This window comes from Triplophysa rosa, linkage group LG25 (genome assembly GCF_024868665.1).
Source record: "Triplophysa rosa linkage group LG25, Trosa_1v2, whole genome shotgun sequence".
NCBI lineage: Eukaryota > Metazoa > Chordata > Actinopteri > Cypriniformes > Nemacheilidae > Triplophysa > Triplophysa rosa.
The window spans coordinates 18,190,409-18,213,702 of NC_079914.1; the positions used below are offsets into that span (position 1 = coordinate 18,190,409).

Consider the following 23,294-nt stretch of genomic DNA (forward strand, 5'->3'; position numbering starts at 1 on the left):
CTGTTTGGAGTAATGTTTAGTTCTAGTATTGGTTTATCCAGTCCAAATGCTTCCTCTACTGTATCAGTTAGATTTACATCATTGTCTAACTCTACTATACATGCATCCTCATTTGAAATATTAAGTTCATTCCTAGAACAAAGCATTCCAAAACTATCTACTCCACGTATACAAGATTTTTTAATTTTAAAATTCCCGTTTGGGATTATTGTGTTAACTCTGGCTAAAATAACTTTTATTCCTGCTCTTGCATTTGCCGCTCCACAGACAATTTGTAATTCTTCTCCAGATTTTGTTTGTACTATACAAATCTTTAATCTATCAGCATTTGGGTGAGGGGAGGTGGACTTTATATATGCAACTTCAAATTGCTCTAAATCTTTCTTACGATCAATAACATTCTCAACTTCTAATCCAATTTGATTGCATGCACTAATAATATCTTCTAACTTTATATCTTCATTGTATTTAATTAAGGAAAGTGGAAATCTCATCTGCTTTTATAATCCATAATATTCAAGCCATTCAATATCACTATTGAACATGTTTCTTAGGTCTTTAATTCCATATTTGATCATTGCAATTCTGTCAAGTCCAAGACCCCATGCATACCCTTGATACTCATTTGGATTAATTTTTGCATTTAATAAAACATTGGGATGAACCATTCCTGCTCCCATTACTTCAATCCATTGATTGTTAACTTTAATGTCAATCTCTATTGAAGGCTCTGTAAATGGAAAATAACTGCTACGTATCTGGTACTCTAATTTATCTGTTTCTAGTAAGAATGATAAAAATTTCTTTATTGTTCCTAGTAGGTCAAGTAAATTTGCTGAATTGTTTATGCAAAGTACTTCCATTTGATGAAACATTGGTGTATGCGTGGCATCAGAGTCTTTGCGGAAAACTCTCCCAATTGAAAAGGTTCTTGTAGGTGGTTTGCTTGCTTGAAGATGTCTTATTTGAACTGAAGATGTGTGGGTTCTTAATAGCTTTTTTTCTGATTTATCATCTATATAAAAAGTATCAACCATCTGACGCGCTGGATGATTTGGAGGTATATTTAGAGCATCAAAATTGTTGTACTCATCTTCAATATCAGGACCCTTGCATAATTCAAATCCCATATTTCTTGCTATCTCAGAAGCTAGATTTATTATCTTAGTAATTGGATGAATCTTCCCAATACTTTGAAAATAAACAGGCCTGTTAAGATCAACATTTTTGGCTAATTTTTCTTCTATTTTTTTTGCTTTTTCACCTTGATTTTGTAGCTCTAGCTTTTCAATAACTCTTTGTTTAACTTGATTGAGCTTTGATAATACATCAGAATTGACATCTGAAACCTCAAGTGAATTAACTTCCTCAGAAAATTCTATCCCACTACACTTAAGCTTTTTAGATAAATTTTTTATGTTTTCAACTATATTTTTCTTTACTATTATTAGCTTATCATTCATCAAATCACTTAAACTGCTTTTTATTTCTTGTTAAACTACTTTTTTTACTTCATTAACTATCTCAGTAAATATTGCATCACCCTTGTATGCTAAATTGGCAATTATTTTTCTGTTTAAGGTAATATTTAGTTTCTTCAAACCACCAATAAAGCTGGAATATGTTATTCCATGCTCTCTGACACCAGCATTAATTCTTTGAATCCATAAAGAACGCATGTTACGTTTGATGTTTCTACGATCACGATATGCATATTGTAAGCTCTTTTCAACAGCTTGTATTGCTACTTTGAAAACATTTTTTCTTCTTCCATAAAAACCCTTGGCTTGTTTGATTATTTTTTTATGGCGAGCATGAGATGTAACTCCTCTTTTAACTCTTGTCATTGTTTGATTCCTTATCCATTCATTAGAAGATTTTTAATTACTTTCTTGGTATCTGATTTACATAAAACACCTGTACCCCTTAGTCTTGAAACTTGATTTGGGGTCTTCTTGATCATTCCATGTCTCTTGCCAGAATGTTGAAATAAAACTTTGCCATTGGCTGTTATTTTAAATCTTTTTTTAGCTGAACTATTTGTTTTCATCTTGGGCATTTTATTCTCCTGAAATTATGATAATACTAAGGCATACCCTTGCTCTTAAGTATATGAAATAGATGATAATTATTTTGCTCTACAATTCAAGATTAAATTATAGGCTGGCATCTTTGATATCTTGAAAATTTAATATTTTGGTTTCTTGTTTTTTTGATAAATCCTCCTCAGTAGAGTCATACGCACTAAGAAAACCAAATTTTATGTCACTAATACTTATAATTTCAACAAATGGTATCTCAATTTTTACAGGTATGTCTGAAAAGAAAAGAGTAACCTCAAATTTGGTGTTCTTGACTGAAAGATTTTCAAAACAATTCTGTAAAACTATTGTAATATATTTTGGATATTTTTCTCTTAACCATTTTGGGATTTTTACACTTTTTGTTTTAAAAGCAATATGTATACAGTAGTCATTATCTTCATTTGCCTCTGATTTAATTTCTTTTAAAATTGATTTAATATTCTGTATGAAAATTTTTTGGTACAAATTTTTTATCATTTTATCTTGTTGATTGCTAATATTAATATTGATTTATTTTGTGACAATAATTAAAAAAGTCCAGGATTCTGTTGCTAGGACCTGGAATAACCCCACATCTGAATAAATTCAGAAGAATTTTATGAACAAGTCTTAAACAGCAACGCTACCAAGTCTTGATCCATAATTATCATTTGCATTTATTTTTTTGAATCTTTTAATGGGGATATCTTCCCAGGTAAAAACAAAACTTTACATACCTGTCAATTCTTCTACATCCCCATGTTTTTTAATGGTGGAGATGCTGGGTACCGCCCCCAGGTCCAGTATACTTATTCTTTTTGCAGTTTATTGCCATAGTCATATTAAATGACAACCTAATTATATCATGTTTTTTTGCTCAGGTCTATTTGTTAAGTTGTTTCTTTACTTCTTTCGCTATTGCTTCTGCTAGTTTGATAGGTACTGCATTTCCAACCATTTTATATCCATTGGCAATGTTATGGTACTTGAAAATAAAATTGTCAGGAAAAGTTTGAATTCTTGCACATTCTCTCACACTTAGTCTTCTATATAAATGCTCTGATCCTGGAAATAACATCATTTTATTTTTTACTTCCTTTGGAGCATGTATCATTTTTGGCGCACAAGGATGGCAAGGAACATTACGTCCAGCTGCTCTAATAGTATAAGATTGCTCATCCCAGCTTCTTACTCTGTTAGAAGTTAGGTAGAAATTTGAAAATCTCTCAGTAGAATACTCATGGTTCGGTAATGGTTTGGTTTCATTTGTTGTGTCAATCCAGTTGGTTATTGCTGGTATTGAACCTTCTTCTAAATCACTAATTGCATCTCTTAATGAAACTTTATAACTTAGAGGCTCTGGGAATTTAAATCTCTTGTTTAGTTTTTTGTTAAATCCAATAAAGAATATCCTTTTTCTGTCTTGTGCTACACCATAGTTCATTGCACTTAGAACTTTATATTCAACATTGTATCCAGCTTCATCCATTAGCTTTAGTATTTTATTGAATGCTTCTGTATTGTTTTTCATTAATATTCCATTGACATTCTCCGCTACAAAAAACTTTGGTTTAATATGCCTTATGACTTCTATATAGTTTAAAAATAATTGTCCTCGGGGATCATCAAATCCTTTTCTATTGCCAGCACAGCTCCAACTTTGACAGGGCGGTCCACCAATAATTCCATCAGCATAAGGTATTTCTTCAAGCGGTATTTTTTCTATTCTTCTCTTATCAAGTATAATATTTGGAAAATTATATTCTATGGTTTCATGAATTGTTCTGTCACATTCATTGCACCAAATAGTCTTAAAGCTAGCATTATGAAACCCTAAGTCTAAACCTCCAGCTCCAGTAAATAGTGATATAATTTTCATTTTAACTTAATAATATTATTTTTTTGATATGATTTAGTATTACATATTAATAATTAAGTTTAAAAAATCAATTTTCTGTAAAATGTTGTAATGTTTCTAAGCAATTTATTAATATTGCTTGGTTTTGCTTATTTATTTATAATTTGTTTTATGAGTTAGATTTATTGGCTCTTATATTTAGAGGTTCCTATGAAACAATATTTAGAAATGGCTAAATTTGTATTAGATAATGGATCTAAAAAGACAGATCGCACAGGTACAGGTACAATTAGTGTATTTGGTTATCAAACTAGATATGATATAAGTAATAATTTTCCAGTCTTGACAACTAAATATATTAATTTTGATGCAGTGGCACATGAATTATTATGGTTTTTGAAAGGTGAAACAAATATTAAATATTTGAAAGATAATAATGTTAAAATTTGGGATGCTTGGGCTGATGAAAATGGTGATTTGGGTCCAATTTATGGCTTTCAGTGGAGAAGTTGGCCAGATTATAACCGCGGTCATATAGATCAAATTTCTAAGATTATTGAAATGATTAAAAAAAATCCAGATTCTAGAAGATTGATTGTTAACGCTTGGAATGTTGCAATGATTGATGAAATGGCACTGCCACCATGTCATACTATGTTTCAATTTTATGTTGTTGATCGAAAATTAAGCTGTCACCTTTATCAAAGATCTGGAGATGTATTCTTGGGAATTCCATTTAATATTGCATCTTATTCTTTATTAACATGCATGATTGCTCAAGTTACAGGTCTTGCTCCTGGAGAATTTGTTCATACTATTGGTGATTTGCATTTGTATATAAATCATATTGATCAGATAAAAATTCAATTATCTAGAAAGCTTAAAAATTTGCCTAAATTAAATTTAGATGAAAAAATTAATAATATTTTTTCATTTTCCAGGGAAAATATTAACTTATTAGATTATAATTGTCATTCTAAGCTTGTTGGAAAAGTGGCTGTATGATTATAAAAATGATTAAAAAGGAGTTTTATGATAATTTCCATTATATCTGTTATGGATAAAGCAAGGGGTATTGGTAAAGCAAATAAACTGCCATGGAATGTTCCTGCTGATTTGAATTTTTTTAGAAAAAAAACTTTGGGTAAGCCTGTTATTATGGGTTGGAATACTTTTGTTTCAATAGGTAGCAAACCCTTGTCTGAAAGATTTAATATAGTAATAAGCAATAGAAAAGATGTTTGCATTCCTAAAGATGTATATTTAGCTGATGATGCTGCTTCTGCATTGCTGATTGCAAAGGATGCTTTATTAAGAATTGATAGTGAAATAAATGAAGATGATGAAATAATGATTATCGGTGGAGCTAAGATTTATGATTCATTTGTACACTATGCAGATAGAATGTATTTAACATTTTTGGATTGTAAAGCTAATTGTGATACATTTTTCCCAAAATTTGATGAAAGTATATGGAAGGGATTTATGATTGAATCTGGAATAAGCAATAAGATTCCTTATGAAATTTATCAGTTTGATGTTTCTGAATAAAAATACTTTTTACTTTGAATAATAGGTATTATAAAAATACTTTTTGTTTAGATTGTTTTGTTTTCACCTTTATCTTTATCTTCGTCTTCATCTTCATCTTCAATAATTTTGCCTTCATCCTCACCAATTTTGCTTATTCCACCTGGGTGCATAAGAAGTGTGTATTTTTTGTTATGCTCATGAATTACAATTATATAGTATCTATATGCAATCTCTGTACAACTTTTTACAAATATTTTCCTGTCTTTTTTATAACTTCTAAAAGCAGCTTTGGTCATTATGTAAGAAATTAACGCAGTAACTACAGCAGTTACTGTTATTGTGATGATCATAATTCCAATTGGTGTACTGAAAAATTCTATGATTCTGTCAAAATATTCCATATTTTTTCCTTATTTATTTTCAAGTCTTGATATTGTAAAAAAATCCATATATGATATCTTCATACTCTTGCGGGTATAGCTTAATCGGTTAGAGTACGACCTTGCCAAGGTCGAGGCGTGAGTTCGATTCTCACTATCCGCTCCATTTAATCAAGTAAATCAGTAAATAATTTCCACCTTGTCTATCTGCTTTTTTATCATTTTTTCTTCTATATCTTTGAAAAATGAAAATAGCTTCTCATTATTGTTGATGAATTTGTTTGATATATGGTTAATTTTTTTGCCAGAATTGCTTTCTGATACCCATTCTGGTTTAATTTCAAGATAAGTCATTAGATATACTATAGCTAATAATAAAAATACTCCTTTGGCTAGTCCTAGAATTAATCCAAATAATCTGTTGATAAATCTTATAAAAACTTTTCTGTGAATGTAAGACTCTATGTTTTCTGCAATGAATGAGAAAAAAATTAGACTTATTATAAATAGAGTTATTACAGATAATGCTGTTATTGCTAACTCACCTAATACAAATCTTAACCAAAATTTTTCAGCAATTGGGTAACCAAAATAAAATATGCATATCGTAAAAATCCATTTGATTATTGAAAATATTCCTTTCCAAAAACCAATAAAATAGCCATTAATGCTAAATAAAACTATCCATCCAAGGGAAAAAAAATCAAAAATATGTATCTGCATGTTACTTTCAAATTAATTGTTTATCTAAAAAATCTTTAATAAATTCCATTTATAAAATTGGTTATTGTTTTATCTTTGACTTTATTAAAACTATTTGTACTTCCACTCCAATATATTTCTTTATCTTTCATAAAAATAACTTGATTGGCAATTTTTTTGGCAGATTCTATGTCATGAGTAACAGTTATTGCTGTTGCATTTAGATATTTGGTAGTTTTGATAATTAGGTCATTAATAACATTCGCAGTTATTGGATCTAATCCAGTTGTTGGTTCATCAAAAAGAATTATCCTTGGTTTTGTTGCAATCGACCTTGCTAGTGAAACACGTTTTTGCATTCCACCTGATATTTCTGAAGGATACAAATTAATTATATCACCACTTAATTGTACTAGCTCTAAAATTTCTTTTGCAGTATTTTTTGAATTTTCTTCACTATCTTCTAGTAATCCAAAAGTTACATTTTCCCAAATGGTTAAACTATCAAAAAGTGCTGAGTTTTGGAATATAAATCCTATTGAAGATAGTTTTTTGCTTCTGTTTTTGATGAAAAAATTGTAGATATTGTTTTTTTCTACAATATTTTCACCATCTATAATTATTTCACCACTGTTTGGCTTTGTTAGCCCTGATATACAGTATAAAAGAGATGATTTTCCAACTCCAGATGGGCCTAATATGACTACAGATTCCCCTGATTTGATTTCTAAATCAATTTTCTCTAAAATAGTTTTCTCTCCAAATTTCTTTACTAGATTTTTTATCCTAATGTCCATTTGTTTTACAATCTCAATTTTGTATGAAAAAAGAAGTAATGAAGTAATTAGATATTAAAATCATAATATATGAACTGACAACTGCATTAATAGAGGCTCGTCCAACTCCAATTGCACCAAATCCAGATGAAAATCCACTGATACATCCAGAAAATGATATGATTAGACCAAAACATAAGGCTTTTACAAGGCTTGAAAATATGTCTATAAACCTTATGTGATCAAAACTGCTAAGAAAAATCCCTTCAGGAATACTTAATTTTGTGATACTCACTACATATGCACCTAATATTCCTATTGTGTTTCCTATGATAACTAAAATTGGTAAAGCAATCACAGCTGCTATTATTCTTGGTACTATAAGATATCTTATTGGATCTCTATTCAGCATTGTAATTGCACTTATTTGGTTTGAAACTTTCATTGTTCCAATTTCTGCAGCAATTGATGAACTAACTCGTCCAGATACCATTAATGCTGTTGCCATTGGCCCAATCTCTCGGATGATTGATGAAATTATTATCTGAGAAAAATACTCATCAATATTTAATCCTGAAGAAGACATCCCCTTATAAACATGTAATGCTAAAACAGCTCCAGAACTCAGCGCTGATATTGATATAACTAATATTGAATTATAACCAATATTGAAAATTTGCCTCTCTATTTCTTTCTTATGCCAAGGAGCAGAAAATAATGAAAATATAATTTGGATTAAAAATTGAGTCCTGTCTAATAAACAATACAATTTTTCTAAGCAAAATTTGCCAAAAATAGCTATATATTTAATTGATTTATTGATATATTGCCTGTACTCTAATTCCATAGAAAATTCCAAAATTTAATAACTAGATAATGTAGTATAACATTAAATCAATTGGAAGTTAAAATTAAAAGAGACTTTTAAAACTTGTGTTTTTTGAATTAAATAATAATTTAACTGAACCAGTAGGCCCATGACGTTGTTTGCCAATAATAATTTCTGCTTTGCCTAAAGCTTCTTCCATTTTAAGTTTCCACTTCTCATGATCTACAGTATTTGGACTTGGTTCCTTGTTACGTAGGTAGTACTCTTCACGGTAAACAAACATAACAATGTCAGCATCTTGCTCAATAGATCCAGACTCACGTAAATCTGAAAGTTGCGGCTTTTTGTCCTCTCTGGATTCTACACTTCTGGAAAGCTGAGAAAGCGCTAATACTGGTATGTTTAGAGTTTTGGCTATTGATTTTAAACCCTGCGTGATTTCTGAAATTTCTAGAACACGGTTATCAGATGCTCTTTTTGTCCCTGATCTCATTAGCTGTAAGTAATCAACTATTATTAATCCTACATTATGAATTTTTTTTAACTTTCTGGCACGCGATGACATTTGCTCAATTGATATACAAGGTGTGTCATCAATATATATAGGCATAGTGCGTAAATCTTGCGCAGCTGTAACAATTTTATTGTTAAAAATACTTTGATTTATGTTTCCTTGTCGCATATCATATGCTGGAATTTGTGATATCTCAGATAATATTCTGGTGGCAAGTTGATCACATGACATCTCTAGACTGAAAAAAGCTACTGAAGCACCTTTTTCTCCATTTGAGTCACGATAAAATCTCGCAGTATTGTGCGCAATTGATGTTGCTAGAGCAGTTTTCCCCATTGATGGTCTCCCTGCAAGAATAATTAGATCTGAATTGTGCATGCCCCCAAGAAAGTTGTCTAAATCATTCAACCCTGTGTCAATTCCAAGATGCCCTTGATTTTTAAATGCTTTTTCAATTGACTCAACTGATTGACCAACTATGTCCTGCATTGGCTTGAAATTGTATCCATATCTATCTTTTGTGAGATCAAATATCTTGTTTTCAATCTCAATAATACAATTGGAAAGAGATTCTGAATTACTAACTATTTTTTGCTCAATGTCAGAACTTAGAGATATTAAACTTCTTTTTATTGCAAGTTCATAAATTATGTTCGCAAAATGTGATATATTGCGTAAGCTTGTTATGTTCCTGGCAAGATTGTTTAGGTACTCTAATCCACCAAGCGCATTTAAAGATTCACAGTTTTCAAGTTCAATATAGATAGACTTTGGGTTTGCTGGTAAAAATCTGTTTATGTTGCTACTAATGGTATCAAAAATAATGCTATGAGTTTTGTTCCCAAAATGCTGCGATTGCAATACCCCTTCAACTTTGGGAAAAAGATCATTGTCAACTAATAATGATCCTATTAATTCTTGTTCTGCTATCTCATTGTAGAGTTTATCATGCATTTGACTGAGAATAAATAATTTTTACATTAACATTTGCTATTACTTCTGGGTGTAGTGTAATTTCAACTTCATACTTTCCAATGGCTTTTATTGGACTCAAAAGTTTGATTGAATTTTGATCAATTTCTAAACCAAATGACTCCCTTATAGCATTGACAATGTCTTTGGATTTTATTGAACCAAATAGCTGTCCACTTTGGCTAGCAAAACATGATATTTCTAAATCTGACTGATGAATTTTTTCTTTTATTTCTTCAGATTGCTCAATTAATATCTGATTATTGCTCTCTAATTGAGCTAGTTTTTCTTGAATCTCATTGCAAACTTCTTCTGTAGCAAATTTTGCTTTTTTACTTGGTATTAAAAAATTTTTAGCATAACCATTTTTTACAGAAATCTTGTCACCAATCTTCCCTAAATTTTTGACTTGTTTGATTAGAATTACATTAACTAATGACATTTTTAAATTTCCAGATAAATTTATAAAGCAAGAAATCTTCTTATCTTGATTGCTTGAGATAATTTGCGTTGTTTCTTTCTATCAATTAGACTCATTCTTGATGAAGAAATTTTTCCACCTTCTGAAACATAATTGCTTAAAAGACTTATGTTTTTGTAATTAAAGTCTATATTTGGATCCTTGGCTAAAGGATGACTTCTTGAATGTCTTGCATAACCAGAAACTTTATTATATACAATCTTGACCATTATGAAATTTCCCCTTCATCTGATAGATTTTCTACTAATTTCTCCTTTTCACTTGATAATGCACCTTCATCAGAAAAGACTGAAGTGAGATTATATAAATCATCAGATTTTAGCTCAGAATCAAGATCAAACTTCTCAGTTTTTAGAGTAAAATACCTCATTGTTGCACTATTTTGGTTCCCAAATTGCCTTAGCTCTTGGACAAGATTGCTATTACACTCTAAGTTAAGAAGAAAATAAAATGCTTTCTCATGTTTATTGATTGGATAAGCTAGCTTCCTGAGTCCCCAAAACTCATAACTTAGAATCTTTCCAGAAAACTTTCCTATTAGCTTTTTATACTTATCTAATGTCATCCTAACCTGATTCTGACCTATGTCAGGTGATATCATAATTATATGCTCATACAAACTCATGCAACACATATTCCTTAAAGTTAATTTTCCTATAAAGATAGTCTAATATAGGCAAAACCATATGTAAATAATAAACTATAAAAAGATACAAGCAATAATATAAAAAAACAATGATTATGATATCTAAAACTTCTAAACTATTTGTCAAAAGTTGATAAATACTAAAATTTGAATGATACTGGCATATAAATTTGATTATATATTTTACATTCAATGGAAGCACTTAATGGTAAAGATATCAGATAAAATAATTAAGATTGTTGGTGATCATCTAGGCATTAAATCATCAGAAATTAGTTTAAACAGTAGTATTAATGGCAATTTAAAGGGTGATAGTCTAGATTTTGCTGAGATATTGGCTGTAATAGAAGAAGAATTTGGTATTACTATACCTGATGAATATTCAGAGAAAATTGATGTATTAAGTAATATGTCAAATGTTGTTTGCTATTGTGTTTTAATAAAGAATTTAGAAGAAAATGATAGCAATAGCAATGAAAATAAAAATCTTTTGGAAAATTTAAAAGGTATTAGTCCACTGGAATTTTCTAAAGATTTAGATTTTATTGTAAAATTTGAAAATAATACTGATTCCAAAGAAATTAAGAAAATTTTAGAGCAATTATGAGCAATATTTTTCAAGATAAAAATAAACCTAAGTTTATTCATGAAGGTCTTATGGTTGTTTTGTCATCTCCATCTGGTACTGGGAAAACAACAATTACCCGTAAGATTTTGGAAAGATATGAAAATATAAATCTTTCTATTTCAGTTACTACTAGGGCTAAATGTATTAATGAAACAAATTTGAAAGATTATATTTTTGTTTCAGATGAAGAATTTGACTTAATGATTGCTGAAGGTAAATTTTTAGAGTATGCACATATTTTTGGTCATAGATACGGGACATTAAAGGATATTAAAATGTCTTTGTTAGAGGGTCATGATATTTTGTTTGATATTGATTGGCAAGGTACTAAAGAATTAAAGAAATTATTTCCTGGTAGCGTTGTTAGTATTTTTATTATTCCGCCTAGTTTTAATGATTTAAAATCAAGAATTTTGAATCGAAATCGTTCAAAAGAAAATATTGATGCAAGATTGATGCAATATGTGGGAGATATAAAACATTTTGATCGTTATGATTATATTGTTATGAATGATGATCTAGAATCTTGCATCTCTCAGATAATTTCTATAATATACTCTGAACGTCAGAGAGTTTCTCGTCAAAGGTCATTACGTCAACATCTGCAAAATGAAATAATTAAGTACTCTGGTAATAACTGATTTAAATTCTTGGAAGTATGACTTCATGCCAAATTTTTTCTGTTAATTCATCCTTTGGTATGTGTCTGCCATTTTTTGATAGTTTAAAAGTTGTCCACTGTCCTAGTATATTGTTATTAGCTAAATGTCTATAGACTGCAGAAACAGTATTGATATAATTTGTGTTTTTCTCATGTAAATCTTTTTCAGATCTATTGAAGCTTGGTAGTTTTTCATAATCGGCATCTAGAAGTAAATATAAATCAGGATTTGGTAGTCTCATGATCTTTTGTTCAATGTCAGATATTTTCTTGATATTGGATTCTATTGCTATAATATGTTTTTCTTCTAGTGAATTAATTTTCTCATCTGGAAATTGAGCATTTAAAATTTTAGAAGAACTGTAACTTAGATTTGATGCAGTATATCTATCACAAATGACTATTTGATTGCTATTAATATGGTGTATTAATTTGCTTTTTTGCTCATATCTATCTGCTGCATAAATTATGTTTGTAAAATTTATGTCAACCCCATTAAGCGGCCCAAAATATCCATCTAGGTACATTCTGATTAACCTTCCATAGATTGTTTCAGTATAACTGGGAAAGAATTTTATGAAGCATGACTTATTGCTTTTGTTGGCAATCCTATATAGATTTTTTACTAGTGTAGTCTTACCAGTTCTATCAATACCTTCTATAGCAAAAAACATTAATTTTTACCAATTTGTTCTTACAAGATTAAAAATTATTATACTGTCTAATTATTAACGATGCAATTTTATTTTTTTGTTATTTGATAATACCTAGATAATACTTGAAACTTATTATTAAAGATGATAATTCTACTCAAGTAGCCCAGATAGCTCAGTCGGTAGAGCAGTGGCCTGAAGAGCCATGTGCGGGGGTTCAATTCCCTCTCTGGGCACCTTTTTAATTTGAAAGTTATGATTTTTATATGCTTTAATTCTGCTTATTTTAATTTTCAAGTTACTTTTTAAATCTATGAATTTATTTGATTTTTGATTCTTGAAACTTACAGAATATATTTGAATGAGGAATTTAATAATACAAAATATAGCTTTTTAAAGTTTGCAATTTAGATATATTTTTTTAAATTTATATTTGTTCCTTAGAAATTTATTTTATTCCTATCAATTAGCTTCATTTGTACTTTTGATCCTCTTTCTGGTACTTGCCTGATATGATTTCCAAAATTAAAAATATCATCATCTCTTCTGTTTTCATTAACAGACCTAGATAGAATTGTTAGTACATCAGAAGATGGATTTTTAGATAAAATTTTTGGAATTGATGATATGAAATCCCTTATAGAACTTCTTGACATTGAAACACCTATAAAATTCAAAAACCAAAACTACAAAACTTAAAAATAGCAACTTTTAAATTTCTTTAATAATGAATTAAAATGTTTATTTTTAAGTAAAAATTTAATTTGTTTATCTTGAAGTAAATTAAATAATCTTTATTTTTTTTCTGCAAAAATTAGGAATTTATAGTTTTTTGCTAAAAAATTAATTACTTATTAATTGAATTATCACTAATATATATGAATTATTTAACTAATATAGATTAAATAATAGATTTAAATTTTGCTATAAATTTCTTGAATCTATTTTCTTGGGGGTTGCTTGCTGTGAAAACTAATAAAAGTTTTAGTTTAATAGTTTCAATATTTTTCATTTGTTTATCTTGTTCTTCAAATTCTATTGGGACTGATGTCAGCACTGATGAAGAGTTAGATTTATCAGAAGTTGGTGGTGTAGGTAGTGGTGGTTTGGACTTGTCTAGTTCTGATTCAGGTGCTTCTTCTATTATTAGTCATGACAATAGTTTAAATTCAGATATTGGTAATAGTATTTCCCAAGCTGTTACTAATTTAGTTTCAGATATTTCTGATTCTGGGGAATCAGTAGGTATTGATGTTGAAGGTGAAGAAGCAGTAGAAGAATTTGTAGATCATGTATTACCTGTATTAGAAGAAGAAAATCATGCAGTAATTGAATTAAGTGATATTACTAAACATAGTTTATTTGGTGGAATTAAAGATAAAATTAAATCTTTAAAAGATGATAGTTTTGATAGTTTTGAAAGCATTTTTAGCGAGATTTTTATAAGTGAAGAAGGAAAGAAGTATTTAAATCAAACATATGGTAATATTAAAGTTAAATTATTTAATAAGTCAGAAGAAGATAAAATAAATATTCCTGTTGAAAATGAAGAAGTTGCTCAAGCAGTTCAAGTTGTAGCAGGACATAATCTTGCCGCCCCAAATCAGGATGTTGTAGTTAGATTGAGAAGATCTACAGGTGATGGTCTAGCAGTAAGGGAAGATAATGTTCCTTTAGTTCCTCCAGTTGGACAACAGATTATAGAATCTGCTGCTAGTGATGATTATGAACTTAAATTAATAACAGATGTTACTGCTGATGAGTGGGTTAAGATCGCAAGTGGTAAATCTGGTCTTGTGTTACATGGTAGTGATGGCAAGCAAAAAAAAATAATTATTGATGATATTAATTTAATTGATATTGATATTAGTGATGGTAAAACTCTTAGGGATAAATTGCAGTATTATGGTGTTACTACAGGTAATTTGACTGATGAGAATGAAATATATAGCAGAAGTATAAGTGATTTTAAAGCAGAAGTTCTTGATCAGCTTGATTTGCTGGAATATCCTATTAGTGATATATCTGGATTTATTCAATCAAATAAAAAATTAAAATCTTTAGTTAAAGATATGAAGGTTGGTATTATATTTAATGGTAATAAATATTCAGTTGTTCCATTGTTAGATAGAAAAGAATCTCCTTTTATGGATTATTTAATTTCTATATTATTTGATGATTCAAGATTTGCTAAAATGGCTGGAAAAAAGATTAAGAATTATAGTTCCACTGAGGCATTAGTTAGATTCTTTGATTTTAATAAGGATCTTAATGATGTTGATGATATAACAAAATCAAGTTTTAGAAATAGTTTAGAGAATTCTATAATTGATGATATTCCCTTAGGTTTTATAGATGGCAAGCTTGCTTATGGTCCTGGAAGTATTAATTCAATTTTAACAAAAGATTTTATCAAATATGGGAAAAATGAATATAGAGAATTTAAAGGTTCTTGTATTAATTTTAGCAATAATTCTGCTGGCAATTTATTTTCTGGTTTTCTTGGTATGTTTGATTTGAATCATAGAAATTCATGTGTATATCTTTCTGAGTACCTAAAAAGACAAATTTTAAAATCATCTGATAATAGTGATGTAATTGCTGAATTAGAAGAAAATAATCTTTTCAGAAGGATTTTTTTAATTGACTCTAATATAGATGTTTATGCTTACAGTGTTTTTAATGATTTAAAGTCTATAGGTTTTAATGCTTCATTTAATACAGTTGATGAAAATAAAGAATATAATGGTATTGATCTACTTAATAAGCACCTTAGATTAGATGTTGTAAAAAATAAAGTTCGCAATAGAGGTGTTAGTGCAGTTAATTTAGGTAGTGAAACTAATCCAAGACTGCGTATTGCTGCCTGGCTATCTGATGAAGATATTAAGGATTATATAGCTAATAATTCTTATAATCTAATGAAATTAATAGTTTCAGATACTGGATTTAGTAATAGTTTTAAGGATCAATTAAATGTTTCTGATTCATCTAGAGTTTTAAAGATGATTAGAGATTTTATCTCTAGAGATGATAGTTGGTTTTCTACTAAAGATTCTTTATTTAGAACAAATGATGAAGGTGATCTAATTTCTAGCAGGAATTTATATGATTATATAAAGCCTGTTTTTTTAGATATAATTAATACTGATCATGGAAAGAAAAGCAGAAGGTATGGAGAATTTTTTACAGCTGCTGGAGTTGATTGGATATTATTAGATGTTGGTAATAATAGTAAGAAATTTGTTTATGAGAATGGACCAAATCCACTTAAATTAGGTGAAGGAAGAGAAAAACTTGTTAGTTTTATAGAAGATCAAAATAGTGGGATAACTAGTGATGATTTTGAATCCCTTGTTCTCCAGAATCCAAATTTTGTTAAACTAATTATTAGTAATGGATCTAAGGTAAAGTTAAGAAATTTTGTTAAGGCACAAAAGCTAGGAAGATCAGAAATTGTTTTTGATGATATTTTGAATAGCATCAATATTATGAAGAGTCTTGTTAGAAAATATAGTGAATTAGAAATTGAATTTGGGGATGGTTTATACAAAGATCAAATAAATGCTGGATTTATTATTAATGGTTTAGCAGAAAAAGATCCAAGATTTATGATACATGTTAGACAATTTATTAAGAAGGGAGTCAATGAACATCCAATATTTAATTCTTTTGGAAAGAAAGTTATTTTAAATTCTACTAATAGCAGAAAAGTAGAAAAAATAACAAAAGATATTTTAAATGGAGATAAATATTTATCAGAGTATGTTTTGCCTGTAAGATTTATAAGTTCAGAGACTAATTCTAATCCTTCTTTAGTTGTTAATCCAGATTCTTGGGCTTCAGGTAATATAAATGATCAAATTTCTGTAGAAAAGTTAATTAATAATGATCAATTTTTAAACCTTAGTGATTCTGAAAAAGAGAAATTATCAAGATTTTTAGTAGAAAATTCGGTTAAGTATAGAGGATTACATTCTGATGATTTTTCTAGAAGTATAAATTTTGTTAATCTTTTAGGTTATTTGTTAAATGACAAAGAAAATTTATCAATAAATGATTATAGATTATATATAAATGCAAAAAATATATTTAATGATAAATTTAATGTTTTTTCTGGATCTATTAATACATCTGTTTCTAATGATTTATTTGGTATTTCTATAGGATTTAGAGGGTTTTCATCTAGCAGTAATATTAAAAGTATAGAATCTAATGTAAAGGGTGTTATTTTTGATAGTTTTGTAAATGGATTTTATGTCTTAGATAATTATAATATTTCTATACAATCAGGAATTAATTATTTAATTTCAAATAATTCTTTTGCTTCTAAAAATAGGAATTCACAGTATTTATTTGATGGTTCTGCAATTTTATCAAGTATTAGATATAATAATAAATTTACACTAGATTATACTGGACTTAAATATTTTGATCTATCTAGTAGTTTTGATCTATCTTTAGGTAGAGCAAAATTTAATAGTTATAATTATGATTTAAGTGAATTTAATAGATATTTTGCTGATGGTTCTTTAAGTGTTTCTGATAAGTATGAGATTAATAGTAACCTCTCATCTTATAAAGCTGTTTTTTCTGGGTTAGTTGGAAGAGATTTTATCAAGAATTGCCAAACATATAAGTTATTAGCTAATTTAGGTTATATGAAAAGGAACTTTGATTTTAATTCTGAATTAGGAATTAACTACTACAATGGTGATTTTGTATATAGTTATGGTTTTTCACTTAGTTATGGAATGAATTACTAATTATTTAAGAAACTTAATAAGTATTGCTCTGATTGCTTATATAAATAATTCTAAAACGATTTTTGGAGGCTTGGGCCGGAATTGAACCGACATGGTACAGCTTTGCAGGCTGCTGCATAACCTTTCTGCCACCAAGCCTTGATAAGAAAAAAAAGTACACCGGGCAGGAGTTGAACCCACACATCTGAATCCGTAGTCCAGCGCTCTATCCATTGAAGCTACCGGTGCATTGCTTAATTAATAATAAAGTAATAATATAAATTTTTCAACATAAATATTAATAATAATTAATAATAAAAAATTTGATTGGATTATGTATAAATTTAAAAAAAAGAAAATAATAAAACGTTTTATAGAAAAAATTTTAACTCCTGGTACAGTTGTTGAAGATAGTTTTTTGGAAGAATCAAACAATTATCTTTTAATTATAAATGAAAGATCAGCTAATAATGAAGAAGATAGCAATGTTTCTGCAGAAAAAATCTTATCTAGTATTGAAGATAATGATTGTGAAAATTCGGTTATTAAAGATTACTTTAATATTAAATCTAATTATCCTGATATGATTATTCTTATTCAGATTGGTGATTTTTATGAAATTTTTGGTGATGATGCATTGTTAGTTTCATCAATTTTGGGTTTTGTAATTTCTGAAAAATCATTTGATAATGGAAAAAAAATAAAAATGTGTGGCTTTCCAAAAAATTCCTTGGATATATATACTATAAGGTTGTTCAGAGCTGGGTTAAAATTAGTAGTTTATAGTCAAAAAGATTGTGATTTGGATGATGGAGAATGTAATGTTGATTTTTTATCTACTATTAAGGAAAAATTTTTAGGTATGGATAATTTATCAAATAAAAATTCTTATACAAATGAATTTAATCTACTTTTAAAGCATAGATTGGATGATTAATGTCAAAATTAGATCTAGTATGGATTGATGTTAGTACAGGTGAAATAAATTTTCAAACTGTAGATAAAGAGCTTATATTTGCTGAAATTTTAAAAATTGCTCCTAAAGAAGTAATATATAATGAAAAATTGGATAAAAATCTGAATTTAAATAAGTTAAATATAAATCATGTTAAGGTTCCAGAGATTTTTTTTAATTCTAAACTTGGTAAGAATTTTTTAGAGAAAAATTTGGGTGATTTATTTGATTATAGTGTTTTGGATATATCTTATTTAAGGTTATGTGGTGGATTGTGTTTTTATTTGAATAAAATCTTTCATGATAAATCTATTTATTTGCAAGATTTAAATTTTATTTCTGATGAAGGTTTGATGAAAATTAATTATCTGACATATCAAAATTTAAATATTTTATCAAATTCGAAAAAGAATGATTTGTTTAGCTTGGTTAATTTAACACTAACAAATGGTGGGAAAAGATTGCTAAAATTCTATTTTGATAATGTATTTTTGGACTTGAAATTAATTAATTATCGTTTGGATATGGTAGATTTTCTTGTTAGAAATGGTGAAAAAATTGATGAGATTTGTCAAAATTTAATGGTAATTTGTGATTTGGAAAGAGTTCTTGCAAATTTAATTTCTAGAGCTAAAAAAGATAATAAAAGTTTTAGTAAAAAATCTTATGATATAGAAAATATTATTAAGTTTTGTAATACAATGAAGAGAATAAATTGTATCGCAAAAATTTTAAATAATCTTGATCAAGATTTGCCTTCAGGATTATTAGATATAAGAAAATGTCTAAATGGAGCAGAGGATATAGTGAAATTTTTCTCTGAAATCATTAATTTTGATGTTGATGAAAATGGTTTTTTTGTTAGAAATGGATATTTGCCATTATTTGATTATTGGAATGAAGCTCTATTAAAGCTGAAATTAGATATAGATTTATTAAAATTTAACTACGAAAAGGATTTTGAAATATCTGGTATAAAAATTAAAAAAAGCAGTTTGCTTGGTTTCTATATTGATATTCCAAAAAAGTATGCTAGTAAAATTAAATTGGATTTTTTTTATCATTTGTCTGGGTCATTTTATAAAACAGAAGAATTATCTTCCCTGGAAGATTTGTTTTTTAAGGCTGAATTGAATTTAAATATTATTCAAAATCAGATTATTCAGTATGTTTGTGAGGATTTGGTAAAAAATAAAAGAATGATTATGGAAATTAATTTTGCATGCTCATTATTAGATGTTGTTATTGGCTTTGCAAAAGTTTCTCAAGATTTTTGTTATCCAAAAATTGATTATAGTAAAGATTTAGAAATTATTGATGGATGGAACCCAATTGTAGTAAACAGAAAAAATGAAAATATTGTTCATTTTAATGATTTATTTTTTTCAGCTGAAAAGTTATTTGATTATAGTTTATCTAATAAATTTAATGATGTTATCAGCAAGATAAATTTAAATTATAAATATAAAAATGAAATTGAATGCATTAGAGATATCTTGATTAAAATTGATCAATTGGGAATAGAATATAACTTTTTTGATGATGATATTATAATTTTTGAAGGTAAGGAAAATGAAGTAAGAATTTCTATTCAAAAATTGATTGATCTGAAAAATAATAAGTTTGTGTTAAATGATACAAATTTGTCAAAAGATAATTTTATAATGTGTATTTCTGGTCCAAATATGGGAGGAAAATCTACTTATTTGTATCAAAATGTTATAATTTGCTTCTTGGCTCATATTGGTTGTTTTGTTCCTGCTAAAAGTGCAAGAATTGGTCTTATTGAAGGTATATTTAGTCGTATTGGTGCTGCAGAAGATATAATGAATGGTTATTCAACTTTTATGGTTGAAATGGTTGAAACAGCTGGAGTTTTAAATCATTCGTCAGAAAATTCTCTGCTAATATTAGATGAATTAGGAAGAGGTACATCTAGTGAAGATGGAGAAATAATTGCTAAATCAGTTATTAGCTATATTCACGATAGGATTGGTTGTAGGACTATTTTCGCTACACATTATCATAATATTCATGATCTTAAATTAAGTGGTATGTCTAGTTTTAGTATTGAGATTTTTCAAATTCTTGATAAAATTATATGCAGTCATAAGGTAATTAAAAAAGCTTGTAGAAAATCATATGGTAAAGAAATTGCAAAACTTGCTAAACTTCCTGATGAAGTTTTAGATAATATAGAGAAATTTTCAGTCAAAAATAATTGATATAGCATTACAGTCAATAAATTGTGTTATATCTTCCTTGTTTTCTGATGACCTTAAAATATTTCTAACAATTGATGAAGAAATATGTTGGAATTTTGCTGGTATTATTAATGGACTTATCTCTTTTTTGCATAATTTTTGGTATGAATTGAATAATGTAATTTCATGTTCAAACTCTGTTCCATTTCTTGCCCCTCGAGTAATGAATATCTCATATTCTTTTTCTAAGTTGTCAATTAGTTTTGAAAGAAGTCCTTGAAATTTTATAATTTTGATTTTTTTTTGATATTTGCTTGTTGTTTTTTCAATAATCTTTATTCTCCTTTCTATTGGAAAAAAAGTATTTTTATCTACATTATCAGTGATTGCTATTAAAATATCATCAAATATATTATGAATTTTTTCTACAACATATTTGTGACCTAAATGAAATGGATCGAATGTTCCAGGGAATATTGCTATTTTGTTTTTGCTCATTTCAATTTGTCTATTAAAAGTAAAATTTAGTAATATTATTATGGTATAAATGTTATTATGATACAATAATATCCTCTAATTAATTGAGTTGGAATTTTTATATGAAAATAATTTCTGGTAAAGATAAATCTGATCAAATTGCTTTTAATCTAAGAAAATTAATTAAAGATTTGAATCTTAGGCCAAGAATGGATATTTTTCTTGTTGGTAATGACTTTGCTAGTAATATTTATGTAGAAAATAAAATTAAAAAGGGTAGGGATCTTGGTATTGATGTAATCTTAAAAAGATTTAGTAATGATATATCTCAGAATGATCTTGAAAGAGAACTTGTTAAAGCAAGCAATGATAGCAACGTTAATGGTATTGTTTTGCAAATGCCAATTCCAAAACACTTGAAATATTCCGGGCTAATTAATTGTATTAATCCAGATAAAGATGTTGATGGCTTGCATTATATTAATGTTGGTAAATTGTGTTCTTTTGCAAGCAGATTTCTCTTGCCATGTACTGCTTTTGGGTGTTTGTTATTGATAAAAAATTTTTTTCTTGAGTTTTGTAATTCTGATGATTTGTCTGGTAAAAAAGCTGTTGTTGTTGGTAGGTCAAATATTGCTGGAAAACCAGCAATGCAGCTCTTGCTAAATGAAAATTGTACAGTAACTATTGCACACTCTAAAACAAAAAATATTGAATATGAAATTTCCTCTGCTGAGATTTTGGTTTCAGCAATAGGTAAATCTGGTGTTATAAAATCTAGTTATATAAATAGTCAGGCTGTTGTTATAGATGTTGGAATAAATTATTCTCATGATAAAATTGTTGGTGATATTGATTTTAATTCATTGAATTGTCTGGCTACAACCCCAGTGCCTGGCGGTGTTGGTCCAATGACAGTGATTATTTTGATGTTTAATGTTATTCAATCTTTAGTTAAGGATAGAGGATTGCTAATAATAAATTCAAATTTGGATATAAAACTAAATTAGAAAATTAAAATAATGTTTTCCTTTATAGGTATGTATAAATATGTTTGATAAAAAAATTTCTTTTATTGATAATTTGTTCTTGTATTCAATTTCTTTTGTGTTTGGAATAATAAGTTACTTTTATTATTCATTTTTTTTGTTTATTCCAGTTTTATTCTTGATTTTTTTGAGTAAAAAATGGAAAAAACTCTTGGGTTGTATATTTATATTTTTGTTTGGTATTTTGATTATCCATCATAGGATGAACGTACTAGGTAAATATTTTGTTTTATCTGAGCCAATATCAACTCAAATTTTAGATAGTGATATAATGCAAATTCATATGCATGATAATGGTTATTCATTAGTTTTGAATGATGTGAAAATAGCAAAAAATGATAAAATTTTTGTTCTTGATAAAGTAAGGCTGAAAGTTAATAGCAAATATAATCAACATTTGTATGCTGGATATAAAGTGGGATTTCATGAAGTAGATTTATTTCAGCCTAATGATTTGTCTTATCAAGATTTTTCCGCAATGGGTAATACTAATTTTGAGCCAGAAATAATTAGTAAAAATAATATTTTCTTCTTCTGTAGAATATATAATTATCTAGATCATCTTTTGGATAGTGTTTCTGCTCCTAATGATGTTAAGCAGATAACTAAAGTATTTTTGTTAGGTAAATCATTTAAAATGGAAAATAGTCTTTATGATTATTTTCAAAAGTCTGGTTTATCTCATATTTTGGTTATTTCTGGTTTGCATATTATTATTTTGGGTTTAATAACACTTAATATTGTCCGTACTTTGATGTGTTTAAATAATAATTTGGCACTATATCATCCAGTAAAAAAATATGCATCTGTTATAACAATATTGATTTTAACAGTCTATCTGTTTTTAACAGGTTTATCAGCTTCTACTGAAAGAGCATATATTGTTATCTGTTTGAATTTAATAGCAATTATCTTGGATAAAATTGCCTTTGGTATGCATAGTCTTAACTTGGCAATATTTGTTATTTTATTTTTTACACCAGAACAGGTATTTTTTCCAGGTTTCCAACTAACATTTATATCTGTTATGGCAATATTTAATGTTACTTATTATTATAACAGAAAAAAAATTGATGTAGTTAATAATGAATGTGATGCTAATTGCTGTTATTCATTTTCAGAATCTCAAAAAAGTGATAGCGATTATATTTGCGAGGATTGTAATGTT

General features: G+C 27.9%; 1 protein-coding gene and 2 non-coding genes across 3 annotated transcripts; all 3 read left to right on the forward strand.

Moving 5' to 3' along the window:
• The first annotated feature begins 4,149 nt into the window (after positions 1-4,149).
• LOC130548582 (thymidylate synthase-like) lies at positions 4,150-4,926 on the forward strand. The gene is made up of 2 exons (XM_057325420.1): positions 4,150-4,450; positions 4,502-4,926. The coding sequence occupies exons 1-2, from the start codon at positions 4,150-4,152 to the stop codon at positions 4,924-4,926; spliced, it is 726 nt and encodes a 241-aa protein (XP_057181403.1).
• A 998-nt stretch (positions 4,927-5,924) lies between these two features.
• Positions 5,925-5,997, forward strand: trnag-gcc (transfer RNA glycine (anticodon GCC)). Its single transcript has one exon. It is a non-coding gene; the product is annotated as a tRNA-Gly (tRNA).
• A 6,863-nt stretch (positions 5,998-12,860) lies between these two features.
• Positions 12,861-12,932, forward strand: trnaf-gaa (transfer RNA phenylalanine (anticodon GAA)). Its single transcript has one exon. It is a non-coding gene; the product is annotated as a tRNA-Phe (tRNA).
• Positions 12,933-23,294: the final 10,362 nt, after the last annotated feature.

Excerpts from the sequence above, each read along its gene's own strand:
- LOC130548582 (XM_057325420.1), top strand. The coding sequence starts at position 4,150 with ATGGCTAAATTTGTATTAGATAATGGATCTAAAAAGACAGATCGCACA. Across the intron at positions 4,451-4,501 it reads TTGGCCAGATTATAACCGCG|ATTCTAGAAGATTGATTGTT; the intron begins GTCATATAGATC and ends AAAAAAATCCAG.